Source organism: Telopea speciosissima, chromosome 3 (assembly GCF_018873765.1).
Source record: "Telopea speciosissima isolate NSW1024214 ecotype Mountain lineage chromosome 3, Tspe_v1, whole genome shotgun sequence".
NCBI classification, from domain to species: domain Eukaryota; kingdom Viridiplantae; phylum Streptophyta; class Magnoliopsida; order Proteales; family Proteaceae; genus Telopea; species Telopea speciosissima.
This window is the reverse complement of record NC_057918.1, coordinates 2,779,540-2,793,964: the sequence shown is the minus strand read 5'-3', so window position 1 is coordinate 2,793,964 and position 14,425 is coordinate 2,779,540. Positions and strand designations below refer to the sequence as shown.

The following is a 14,425-nucleotide window of genomic DNA, read 5'->3' as shown; positions in this document are numbered from 1 at the left end:
CATCAACATTTTCATCACCTCCACCACCACCACTACCGTAGAGACTGCTGACGCGGCCATTAATGGATTCACGAACAATAATACTTTCTGTTTTCGCAAATGAAACCTTCTGATTCGGTGCAGCAGGTGGAATGGATCGATCTTGATGATCAACCCGGCGGAAACCCAAGGACGAAGACGACAACGACGACGCAGAAGACGGTGGGGTAGGCTTAACCACCTTACTACTAAATTGAACAATGGATATAGCAGCAGGTTTGGCTGCTTTAAAGAGAGACATCACAAGCTTACCACCACCTCTCATGAAACCTCTCTGCTTACGGCTCCCCTCCATAAATTTTTGTGTTTTGACACTTAAGCTATATATGAAGTATAAATGCCTTGAAGCTAGGTAGATCAACCACAAGATAGATGAATGAATGAATGAGTTCTTGAAACAAGGAGAGACCCCCATATATATTTATAGCAATTGGTTGGTGTGACAAAGTACTGTTTAAATAACTATAAAACTTGAATTATAAGGTGGCCTGGGTTTTTGAGATAGATTTGAAAACTGTGGGTCCCTTAATTATCTGTACAGCAACATTCATCATCTAGTGTCTTTAACATAGATAAATATATATATATATATATTTGTTTAATAATTGGGAACAAAAGCATAATATATTCCAACGTACCTAGCTAGCTAGTTGTTAGTAACTTTAACCGATATGGAAGTTGGGGAGCAAATAACCTAATGATAGTAGTGGATACTTGCGTTGCGTTGCGTTGCAAAAAGATGTGATGTAGTACTACTGTAAAGGGGGAAATATTTGGGCTTTGATCTCTACAGATACTAATACCTATATATAGAACAATTAATTAATTGAAGGTATGTATATATACATATATGTGTATAAGCAATCTCTGTTAACCAATCAAAACTTTGTCCATGGGTTTCACTTTATACACGGAATGAAGAATAATTAATTTGAGGACCAGCCCTGCCGTTCCAACTTCAAAATTCTTATACCTTTGGGCTTTGATTATTCTCAATCAATACAACCTTTTTGTACTACACGAAGTTGAAAATAATGTACTAATAAAGCGTAGCAACGGGAGGAGTGGATAAGGATAGTGTCTTTTCAGAACCAACCACAGTGGACTTATAAAATGAATACAGTCTGGTTGGTTCGATCGAACTGAACCAGTTCTGGGCTGAAAATGTGTGAAACCAAAGACACTCTGATTATATTTTGGTCTATTTTTTTATTTTCTTTTTATGGGGCTGTTATTGGTTTGATATCGGTCTCCGTCTGATTCTATTTCGGTTTCCTATATATGTGTGGAAATTTTTATTTTTCCTGGTTTTTGGGTTTATAACGATTTTCATCTTCTTTTTATTATTATTATTATTATTATTATTATTATTATTATCAGTTTTGTATCAATTGTGGTCTGGTTATCGATCGGTCAGGTGTGGTCTATTTCTACCGGTGTCATAATACCACAAACCAAAGTCGGCCCACTAAGGAATAAGTTTGGTTTGCGTTTTTTTCTGATCAGTTTTGATCATTTGACCAGTTTGATTTAGGGTTTGGCGTTCTTACCCTTATGTAAAACTAAGTAACATCGGCATACTTAGTTTTACATGTAGACATAACGACCTAACTCTGATACCATGTTGATGGTCCAACTCAAAACATGACATTAAATGAAAAGCTCCTCAAGGATATGAAGGCACTAGAAACTTGATCAAAACAACGTGAAATTATAACCATGTAACTGTCACCATCTCACCATTTGAAGATATTTCAATGATAACATGAGTTTTTATTTTATAGTTTAGAAAGAAAAAAAAAACACTGCCTATTTTCATGCAGCCTATCTCAGACATAGGCCCCCTGAAGTGACCGCCCCATACCCCTACAAAATAAAAAATATATCCTATTGATGCCTTTGCGCATCTTCTCATTGGTCCCGCACTAATGTAGGGATCACGCAACAGGTTAGTATTCTTCTTTGACCCTATAGAAGCATCAAATTAAGCAGTTAACAAAATAGAAAGATGAGGATTGATCATAGGCTTGTTCTCTTAATTTTTTTATCATTTATCCAACAAAAAAAAAATTTGTTTCTTTGCACTAGTTTGATTCCCCGTCATCTGTAGAACACATGAGATATGCACGAACCCATTGTAATTCGAAACATATGTATTCAAAAAGTTGCTTTTTTCTGATGAGGTAAAGGATATTGCCTTGGTCGTACGTCCATTGCTGATTTTGCAATAACTTGGATGGATTGGTGTGGCTTTACTCAGACATGTGTACACAAGTAGTACAGAACGCCAACATGATTTTCAACATTGGTGGTGGCCGTATTTAGTAGATAAAAGAGATCGATTCTCTCTAGTCATACGAAGGTCATATGGAAAGACCACGACTCTCTACCTATTTAAGTAATGATCAGACAGCTCGGATCACAATTTAATTGGTCATCAAAGAACTAGTGGGCTCTCAATCTCTTCTGGGAGTAAGATTTTTTTTTTTGTTTTTTTGTTTTTTTTTTTTTTCCATTTTTTCATGGCTTACGTAGTTGTGTAATGCAAATATACTAAAATAATATCTGATATGATCAATATACAAACAGAGAAGCGTCCTCGGGAGCCTTTTTTGTTTTTCCTGCTTTTGTTTTTTTTTTTTTTTTTTTTTTGAGTGCAAAGGTAAGAATCTCCACCCATGAGTGCATTCACTTTGCTTCCTATAATCGTGAGGTTATTAGGTTCTAGTGTTTGGGATTTTATTAGGGCGATCAAGGTCTTAATGTAACTCCTTTGGCCATTCTTATCTCTAGTCTACCAATAGATGAAGAAAAGTTTCTTATTTCTTGTTGGTTTAAGCCTTAATTAATAGGGTGCTTAGGGGAATCGCATACCACCATCACTATATATAGCAGGCCTCTAGTCTCATTCTTAATTTTTAACTGTCTTTTTATGCCTCCTAAATCTTGATTAAATAGTCACATGCAATGCTTAATACTTTTTAGAATTTGGTTTTATTTTTTGGGAATCTCATACCCTAGCATATCTTTCTCTCTCCTGATTCCTAGAGTCATAAGCTCAGTAGTTGCACATTACTCTATTAATATTGTAGGACTACATACTTCAATATTGGTTATGACATTCACTCCATTAACTGTCTCAACTTTGAGTCATGATTCATCCACTTCTCATACTTCATGATAAAGAGAGATGAAGAGACCCTTTTGGAACTTCGGAGTTTTGGAATGAAGCACCCTTTTTCATCTCCCACTCGATTACTTGGGAAGCCTTGGGCAGGTCTTATTTTCGTTTTGGATAGACTTCCCCCTCTTTCTTTCCCTTTGGTGGGTTGGCTTTCAGCTAACCTGAAGCTGCTGTAGTTTGTGTTCTTGTTTGTTATCTCCTCTTTTTCCCATTTTATTAATATACAAGGTGATCTTTACCTAAAAAAGGTGAAGAGACCCTTTCCAAGATCATAAATCTAATAATCGCTCTTACTTCCCAACCAACCAATGTAGAAGTAAACCCTCATTATTCTTAGCAATGGCGCAACATTCATTGTATCAGTTAGATTTCAACTTCATTATTAATTAGGGTACGTGATGGCTTATTCTTGTTGGTTTAGGCCTTAATTAATAGGGCGCAGAAAGGAATCCCATACCATGATCACTAGCGGAGCGGGAGGCCTCTATCACTTTCGATCAATTTCTAGAATTTGGTATTATTAGTCGGGTATCTCATGCCTTGAGATGATATCTCTATGTTTCTCTTTCTGATTTAGCTATTAATAATTAAACGGTTTGGGAATCCAGTTCTATGGATATGAGGATCTCTCTCTCTCTCTCTCTCTCTCTCACGCCCACATACATGTCCGCAAGTGCTTCATTTAAAAGAGCTGGTGTAAGTCAATGCAATGTTCATCAGTTCAGTTCACCACATGACGTGACATCACAAAAGAGTACGTAATCGTGGGTTGAAAGAATCAAACACTCTATGCCTATTCCTTTTCCTTTTCATTTTCCTTTTCTGTCGTGCACTCGTGCTACACCTATCTAGGTCTCGCTAATGGGTATCATCACGTAACACTCATTCGGTGGGTACCCGTTTGCCAGTTGTCCATCTAGGTGGGGGTATTCATGTGATTATCTTTTTAGTTTTTAATCCAGCCATGGCCTATTTCCACAATCAAAATAACAAAAACATGATAGTTTTGGAATTTATATATTAGTGATGTTTAATTACATTACCTATTTAGCCACCAAGTAATGGAAAATGTTTTCCATTTCTTTTTTTGTTTTTTTTTTTAATTGGGAAAAAGGACTTTGTCCAGGAGTGTCGCTCCTATTCCTAGACACATTATATGGTGCAAAATGATCGCCCCATCCCCATGAAAGGTAGAAATCCTACCCTTTTTGATGTATTTTTTTTGTTTTTTTTGTTTGGGAGAGGGTGAGAGGGGGAATGAGGTTGGGTCTTGCACACTACGTAAATGGGAAATTTTTGGAATAAGACTCATGCACGGGAGATTTTCCCATCAAGCCTGTCTTATAGAAGGTAGGGGTCGTCTCTGGTCATTTTGTGTCCATCCAATTATACTCAATGTCTATTCATGAAAACTATATATTACCGAAGAATTTTATTCATCCCCTTGGGACAAAAACAATAGTAAAAGTAGGAGATCATCTAGAAAACAAGATTTCCATATCTTATAAAGATAAAGGCTGGCCATCCAACCATACTCAATATATGCCCGTTCATGAAAACTATTACCCAAAGATTTTATTCATACTCTTGGCCGGGACAAAAACAATAGTACAATAAGTAGGAGATCCTCTGAAAAAACAAGATTTCCTTATCTTATAAGGATAAAGGATAAAGGCAAACCTTTCATTACATTATAGAACGAACAAGGGTAAAGCCAATCTACGTACATTTTTAAAAGGGTGAGGTCATTACCCGAATATATCCTACTCATTGCCACTAGCCACATTTGAGATTAGCACACATCCCTTAAAGACATTAGTGACTTACTTTGAAGAGATGGAATTTGGTTACCCAATTATACAAAGTTTAATCTCTTCGTTCAAGGTGATTTGATGTTTTGATTGAACTTTTAAAATAGTAAATATCGTAGTTAGCTTCAGCCTTTTTTTTTTTTTGGTTGCAGTTCGAAATACCCTTTTTTAGTTCAAACAATCAGATTCATTGATTTAAAAGATTGTCTCTTCACCAATTTCACCGTTGGTGAAGTAAAACTCGGTTCTCTCTTATACTTTACCAGTTGAGCAGAGATGGAGTAAGGTTGGGTCTTTTGAAGCCTCAACCTCTCTGTTGTGCAAAGGTTTTAGTTATATAGCCCAAGGCCCACCTTCTCTGTTGTGTAAAGGTATTGGTTATATAACCCAAGGCCCACCTTCTTAAACCCATGAGTAGGGGTGTCAATACCCAATCCGAATCGATGAAACCGGCCCGAACCACACCGGACCGAACTCTTAATGGTTCGGTTCGGTTTGTGGATCCAGAAAGGCAAACGGTTTGGTTTGGTTTGGTTTGGGCTAGCCCGACGGTGCACCGGGTAGTCCGAACCGTTAGGCCCAATCCAAACCGAACCAACCTAACCCGATAAATGAGTAAATCAAGAATGCCTAATGCCCTATTGCCCCCTAAATGTGTTGTGATAGTTTCTCACTTTATCTCATATCCTTTGTTAGTGATTACCCAACCAATTGTATCCATAGGCCATAGGACATAGGATACAAAGATGCATTGTATTTGAAATATTTTATGTACTTAAAAGAGAAAGAGAAGAAAAATTAGCACTAACCGGACCTTACTAGTTATATAAAACCAGTACCAAACCGAATCCAAACTGATATCAACCCGTTATCATAAATCGAAACCGACACAAAACCAAACCGCACCGAAATCGAAACCGCATCGAAACCGAATATTTCTTAATGGTTTGATTTCGATTTCTATAAAAGTCACACCGAAACCGAAAAGCCCAAACTGAAACCAGCCCGAACCGGCCGGTTGACACCCCTACCCATGAGCATGAGAATTATCCTCTCTATGAATAATAGAGAAATCACAAAAAAAGAAGGACTCCTTAACAAATCTAATGTCACTAATTACAATTGATGTTTCAATCGACGTCGTCAGAGCTGAAGCATCTATCATCCCATAACCTAGGGTTTGGAAGAGAATTCAAACCTTCAAGAAAAAACTCCTTTTTTATCGGATGGGACCTCAATTGATACCGAGTCAAATCAACCAATTTCACCAATTCAAATCCTAGTTAAAAAAACTTGTAAGGGTATGTCTATCCTTACTATCGAAAAAGTTCAAAACTTCATAAAAAAAAAAATTTAACTCCATTTTAATCGAATTTGACCTCAATAGATTCTGAGCCAAATCGACCAACTCCACTGATTCAGATCAAAGTATTAAAACCTCAGGAAATACCTATTCTCACTATAGATATATATATATATATATACAGTTACAAATACTTTTACATGTTTTGTAGGGAAGTGTTTGTGAACCAAACCCTACCTTGGATGACTCAATCAATGGTATGTGAGTTCAGGTCAAATTTCACTCATTGATTTTGGATATTATGTATCTATTCCTTGTGTTTATCATGTCTTTTACCTATGTTAAGTATTTCGATTTTCTTTATTTGGTGTTGGGCGTGCATGAATGAATAGCCTCTTTTCTACCAAAAAAAAAAAACCATTGGCCATCGGGTGACCCAATCACTCACCTAGAATTTTAAAATTTTGGGATCGGATTGGTTGGCTTGGCCGAGGCAGAACCTGATTCTGATTAATCTTACTCAGCTGATTCCTAGACAAAAACTCGGTTTACAACATTTTTGGATCAATTCTAACCAATTACTCGCTGGTCGGATTGGAATCAGCCAAGACCAATCCAGATCTTGATTCTAGGTTTTTAAACCCAACCCCCTCCCCTCCCAAAAAAAATTCTCTCTTTCAATTTTCGATGTAGGGTCGCCAATTGAAAATGCTTGGGATTAGGAATATAAACGGATCGAATTAGAATTGAATATAGCACTACTTGTATCCGTATTTGAGTAGTTTTCAAATGGATACAAATGGTTTTGGGAACCAATTTTTGGCATATGATATTCCCTAAATGAATTATAACACGAATTAAACGATTTCAACTATCCATTAAATCCCTAGTAGAGAGTGGAGAGCAAAATCATGAGTCGAGAGAGAATGGCATTGGGGTCTCACTATCTCCGTTGAACAATGAAGGACGATTGAGAACTAGAGAGGACAAGAAGGTGAAAGGATGAATCCACTACCTAACTAAGGTTGATGTTGAAATGTCATATCTGCAATTACATAGATGTTCTCATGATTTTTTTTTTCCATTTAATTACTTATAATATACACTAAATTGATAAGGGGGTTTTAATATTATAAAATATTTTTTTAGTGAAATTTTTATAATCAAACCTCAACGAATCAGATAATATCTGTTCTAAAAATTGAAATTTATGTATCCACATCCAAATAGCTTTTGAAGGTATTCAAATTTGAAAATTGATTTTCCAAAAGCAGATTCCAACACGAGTCGAATATGAATTTTCAAATTTTCAGACCATCCATTTACATACCCATACAATAGTGCTGCAACAAGGTCGTGTTGGGCTAGGTTTTTCAGACCATCCATTTACATACCTATACTATAGGGCTGCAACAAGGTCGTGTTGCGCTAGGTTTTTTTTAAAACCCAGCCCAACTCTGGGTCTCCTTAGTTGGACCTAGGCCTGGCCCGACCTAACTTAGGGCCTAAAAAATCCAACCTTGACCCACCCTTAGGAGCTTAGCTGGGCTAACCCTGATTGGCCTTGACCAGGGGGAAGGGATATGCAGGGGTTAGGCCTAGCTGGGGAGAACAAGAAAGAAAGAACAAGAGGAAGAAAAAGAAGAAGATAGGATCGGATTGGATCAGGTGAGACTCAGCCCAAGGCCTTAATCTTGACGCTGCCTGACCATGACTCCAAGGCTAGAAAATCTCAACCTTGCCCGCCCCCATCTCATCTCATTTCCTGTTCGGACTCAGAGTGGGCCATGGCGGGCTCGGGTGAACATGGCCAGACTTGCATCCCATTAGCGCTCGTGTGTAATTGTGTAAACTGAAAACAATAATAAGGTGTAGACCTAACAAATCAACGTTTCGAGCTGTTGTTGAAGTCACTTCATCAGCACTGTTGCTGGAGACTGGAAGGGTCACACAAGAATCATCCGACGGTGTAGACACCAAGATTTGTATTGGCTTAGGTTTACCCTTTACACGCTGCCCATTTCCGAGGGCCGACTCGGACAATCCGGATTCTCTCAGGCTCGCGACTCTATCGTTCTCGTTGTGGCTTCTCTTCTGTCAAAGGGAAGAGAGAAATAGAGAGAGAGAGAGAGAGAGAAGAAACAAAAGAAAAAATGGCAGCGCTGTCTCGTCTGTCCAGAAGAGTTCTAAGTTGCAGTCTCTCATCTACATCTCTGGCGGCCTTTCGTGGTCTTTCCACTGATGCGGCGAAAGTAGCAACGACTGCAAATGCGACTGATAGAGTGAAATGGGACTATAGAGGGCAGAGGAAAATAATCCCGTTGGGGCAATGGGTTCCCAAGATTGCCGTCGATGCCTACGTCGCCCCGAACGTCGTTCTAGCTGGCCAAGTCACTGTTAACGACGGATCTTCCGTTTGGAACGGATCAGTTCTTCGCGGTGACCTCAACAAAATCACGATTGGTTTCTGCTCTAATGTGCAGGAGCGATGCGTTCTCCATGCCGCTTGGTCGTCTCCCACAGGTTCCCTTTATTCTTGATCCGATTCTCTTTGTTTTTGGTTGTTAGGGTTTTGAATTATTTTGTTTTTTGTTCTGTTGGTTTGCTTTGTGTTTTGTAAGTAATAAATCAGCGTGGTTTCCCCCTTTTTTTGTGCTTGCATCTGGTTCTGTGGTAGCAGTGTGCTCTCAGAATCCTCTTTATGTGATTTAAGGATGGAAAATGAAGAAGGATTTAAGCATCACTGTGATAACTATCTCCCAGGTACACACTTAATGAAACTAATTGGAAAGAATTCCTGAAATCTGTTTGGGTTTGAAATTCCAATGCTGATGTTCTATTGAGATTGTAGTTACTCACTACGACGTTCAAACATAAATGATGAATTCTTACACCTGTTTAGTTTTTTTATTAGATACCAGAATAGTTACATGAATCAAACATGATGAAGTTCAGGTCATGGTCACTGAATTAGCTAATATTTGCTAACCATTCACTTATGGTGAATGATGTAGCTAATCAGCAGTTGCACTTAGGTTCACATAGTAGTTTGCATGCCTTGCACGATGTCAAGAACTGAGCTAGGAGCTTCAAGCCTATGGTTGGGACCATAGAAAGTTTTCTTGAAAGAAACAAGGTGAAAAACAATGTGAAAAGTTTTAAAAATAGGGAGCTCTGACAGAAAATAAGCCATCACAGGAATGTGTATCTTGTCTATGCTAAGAATGTATTAACAGAGATAGTTGCAGTACTTGCACTCTATCTGTGTATATGGAGGAAGCTTTTTACAAAAAAAAAATCTTGTATCATTTTCATCATTTCTGGCTTATCATTCTTTTATGTTTTCTTATCTGTGCCCTATACAGTTAGTTATAGGACTCGAGTGTCAACTTTGCTGACCACTAACTTTAACAATTATACACATTTTCAGGGGGTTATTCTTGGTTCCTACATAGTTTTCATGGCATTGGAGGGGTTTTGGATGCCTAGGTGACACCTTGACAACTATGGTTCCTAAGTTATAAATGGTGTTATGCACCCCTTGATAATTATTATATTATGTAGATGTGCTTTTGTTGTTATGTGAGTCAATTGTTTTGCTGGAAAAGAATGGATAAAATTCTAATTGGCTAGAAAACTAGAAGCCCTAGGTTAAGATTGAATTGATTAGTAATTTTGTCTCCTTAGTCGTGTTGGAGGCCATGTCTTTACAACGGTGAATTTCTGAATGATAAGTTAGGGAACCATCCATATTCTTTTCTCTATGTTGAAGTCCTCATTCTTGTCAAAATCAGTTTTTATGACTAATGTAGGATTACAATTAATGACAACCCTCTAATAAGCTTGCAAAGCGAAGTCCAAAAGATAATCCTGGAATTACAGCAAATTCCCAAGCTATTTTTTAAAATACTGTAATCTGACCATACTTATAAATAGTTTCTGCTACCAAATTGGCCTCAAAATTATTCTTTGCTCGTAAATTTCTAGGAATATCTAGGAGCGCTCATTCACTGTGTATCCTTAGGAAAATGTAGTCAATCCTTGCCCCACTTGAAATAAAGTATTAAATAAATCAAAGGGTGAAGAAAATATTTAAAAAAAAAAAACTCCAATAGAAATCAGTTCTTTGGAACTCACAGAGGTCAGCAACAGAACTGATTTTTAGTTCCCCCCCCACCCCAAAAAAAAGGGGCAATAGAATAGCACCACTCCAACATAACATGGGTTGTTTCTGATGCGGAAACGTCACCCCCCAAAGACTTGTATTGAGTAGATTTGCTTTTAACAGATTTGTTGGATGACTACTGATAGTAGAAGCTTTAAAATAAAATTCCTAAATAACTAAAGTACTTAAAATCACTTCACCTATTTGGTTTAGGTAATTAGAACTCCGGCCAGACAGGATTAACCAGAGAACCCTCACAGATCAATCTTTGGGGCTGTCAGGTCAGGATTTCAGAAATAAGGAGTTGAATTTTAGAAGCAACTCATCTGTCCAAAGATTGAAGAAGTGTTTTCCTCTATGGGAATTATTGAAAACAGAATTGAAATTCAAATAGAAGATCAAAGGGAGAGATAATGGTTTCCCATCAACCACAAACGAGAGGAACCTCTTTTTCCTACTATGATACAACAATAGCTGTATTCGATTCCATTCAAAAATTTATGGACTTGGATTAGAAATCTTATCCCCTTCAGCAGTAGATATTCTTAGGCTGAAAACTTAATAAAGTATAAAACTTCTAACTAAAGATCACAAAATCTATCTTTCTAGTTTGCCAAGGATCCAAAACCCAACACTGAATTAAAATACATAAACCAGACCCATGAAAGGCTCATTACATAAATACCTTACCCAAAATTAAAAGAAGCACATGGGCCTAACTGCATCAGTTATCTCTTAATATGGTCTTGCAGGCAAAGGGTGGGCATAAGCATGGTTTGGTTAGAGAGAGAGAGAGAGAGAGCTTCCTTTTTTCAGTGTAAACCATTTAGATTTGCAGGAAATAGAGAAAATTCTGCCTCGACTGAAACTTCCCGTGTACTTGCATGTCAACAAAACTTGAGTGCAAACAAATCTATGACTTGGTAGATTCTTGAGCTAGAGAAGCTTTCTTCTGCTTGCTCATATTAGTTTTGTTCTTTTTCATTTTCTAATTATTATCATTAACCCATTGAATACTTGGCATTGTTCTTTTCTTAAAGGCATTTGTGCTAATAAATTTCCCTCTCCCCCCCCCCCCCATTTTGTTTAGTTGGTTTTAGATTTAATAATAGCTAATAAATTTCCCTCTGTCCCCCCCCCCCATTTTGTTTAGTTGGTTTTAGCTTTAATAATAGAGCTAATAAATTTCCCTCCCCCCCCCCCCCCCCCAATTTTGCTTTGGTTTTAGCTTTAATAAGTTATAAATGATGGTTGTAGATTAAAATCAACCATGGTATTTTCATTCCTCTTAATAAAGGGTAGACATATGATTGAATTTGGTTGGTTTCAAACTTGAATGTGATAACATCAGATCTGATATATCTGAGACATAGTTTGGATCTCCATGTCCCATACATTTCAGGGTTAATCCCTGAAGTACCCTTCTTGACATGACAGGACCCAGATAGGGGTTCAGAGCATGTTTTGGGTATGACTTCCAGCAATCTTACATGGCTGGGCAGAAGGGGAAAAACAAGTAGTAGATGAAGTGGTATTTGCATCCTGCAGTTGCCTTCTGGTCGCCACTGCTGTTGCAGAAAGGGGAAGTGTATTTTGGAAAATCAAAAAAAAAAAAGGAGACCAAAAGAAGAGGAAGAACAGGGGTTACTTAACTGTGTGCCAGTTGTGATTGGCACTGTAAATTGAGGGCCAAGGTCCTTGTCTCAAACTTAAAAACAAGCCTTCTAAATTTGTTCTTCTTTGTTCCTTGGTTGGACTTCTTGAGAAGCTTTGAGTATAGTTATCCACGATAACTCCTCTGAACTGGTCATTCATGTTAGGTTACTTTAATGTTACTTAGTGGAGATGGATGATGATTGAATGCCATCTCTGACCATTTGTTGAATTGACTGCCTATTTACATTCTTCAATCATGTATCCTTAACCCTTACCTTTTCTGTTATTTCACCATGCATCTGATGTCATCTGTATGGTCACTCCAATTAACATATTGGTCAATAATTTATTTACCATTGAATCCTGTTCAGTTTATTGTTGATCTTCACAATCTCCCGTGTGTGGTACATCTATTATTGCATATGTCCACCTGAAACTTGAATTGGTTGTCAGAAATCTTTGATCCTCATGTCTACCCAGATGTCTTCTGATTCAAAATCAAGCATTTTAACGAAGCATGACCATCCCCTTCATCACATTCTCCTGGACAGTCTGTGGATTGTCCTGTGGGAACTCAGTGGGCTAGAATACCATTTCTATACTATTACTACCTGGGGACCATCCCTAGGTTAATTTGATCCATGTATTGGATTAAATTTACATTGAATCAGGTGACATGTAGCAGCATCATGGTAATTTGTGGATATGGGCTTTTGCAATTGGGACCTAAAAATGCCTTCTAACCTATATCCAATCTCAATCTGTCAAAATCACTGGAATTGAAACTTCAAACATTTTAAGGGCATTGTGGTGCTTTGCTAGTGGTTGGATTGAATTAGGCTTCAAGTTTTTATGTCTAGCATGAAATTCTAAAATAGAAAGGTATTGTACTTTTCATGTTTAACTATGATTTTGGTGTTTAAACTTACTTGCAAATTGTTTTCATTCACCAGGACTACCAGCAGAGACATCTATTGAAAGATTTGTGACAATTGGGGGTTATTGTCTTTTACGGTCATGCACAATTGAGCCAGAGTGTATCATTGGACAGCACTCCATACTCATGGAAGGTTCATTGATGGAGACACATTCTATTCTTGAAGCTGGTTCCGTAGTTCCCCCGGGCAGGAGAATTCCAACTGGTGAACTTTGGGCAGGGAACCCTGCAAGGTTTGTTAGAAGTCTGACCCATGAAGAGACCTTGGAGATTCCTAAACTTGCGGTTGCAATCAATGATCTGAGCAAAAGCTACTTCTCAGAGTTCCTTCCTTATTCTACAGTGTATTTGGAAGTTGAGAAGCTTAAGAAGTCTTTCGGGATCCCTATCTAAAGGTTTTCCGTTCATGTAGACTTGAGTTGGAGGTGTTTTCGAGGAAATAAAGCTCACCAAGACTCAATTAATCAAGCATTTGAATTTCTTATTTTTTGTTAGATTGTTTAATGCAAGAACTAGCTCTGGTTGTAGATCTAAAGAATTGGGTTGATGGGTGACGACAATGGAGTTGTCCTGTGACTTCAATCCAGTCTACGGTATGCTCCCAGCTCCCCCTATTTTTGTTTGGAATCATTGTAGCAGATGTGGAGCATTGACAACATCTGTTATTTAGGCCTTGGTTGTGAGAATCGGCTAGAGGTCTCTTTCCCATAGATTCTTGATTGGGTGTTGTTTGTAGCAATTTGTTATAAATCATTGATGGCTGAAGCTTGATAGTTGCCCTCATTGTAACTATGATATGGTGTGCCCTCGATATGCCTATATTCATCCCTGAACCATATTTTTAATTATTGTCGTTGGGGACTTCGTCATACATTTGCTTTGAAAGCAGTCATCATTTGGGCCCGCTTTTATTGGTGATACGAGTTATTGGAGGGGCTCCAGCAATGGCCGATTACAGTTCAACTGGTTTATTTAATTATTTTTTTGGCATTGTATTTGAGATAATTACTCTCTAGAGGTATATCATAATTATTTTTTTATTGAAAATACTTTATTTAATTAGGTTGTCCCACTTGTATTCAAATTTGTTATTATGGAAACACTAGGACAGGTGCAACATGAGTGTTCAGCCCACCTATCCCATCTACGGATGTAAGGGTGATGGGCTTGGATAGGTTAAGCCCAGCCCACACTTAAATACTTTGGGCTCGAGCTAAAAAAACCTAGCTGTATCCTAGCCCATTATTTCATTTTGGGCTTGGGCTGGCTTGCTTCCGGCTAGCAATTTATCCATTACACCCTTTGGAAACTTATTGTTTTACCTCTTCCT

The 14,425-nt window shown here is 37.9% G+C and overlaps 1 protein-coding gene across 1 annotated transcript; it reads left to right on the top strand.

Annotated features, from left to right (window-relative positions):
* Window positions 1-8,447: 8,447 nt before the first annotated feature.
* LOC122656909 (gamma carbonic anhydrase-like 1, mitochondrial) lies at window positions 8,448-13,902 on the top strand. Its single transcript, XM_043851600.1, has 2 exons — window positions 8,448-8,860; window positions 13,112-13,902. Exons 1-2 carry the CDS (start codon window positions 8,491-8,493, stop codon window positions 13,486-13,488), a joined length of 747 nt encoding a protein of 248 aa, XP_043707535.1. The 5' UTR covers window positions 8,448-8,490; the 3' UTR covers window positions 13,489-13,902.
* The last annotated feature ends 523 nt before the right edge of the window (window positions 13,903-14,425 follow it).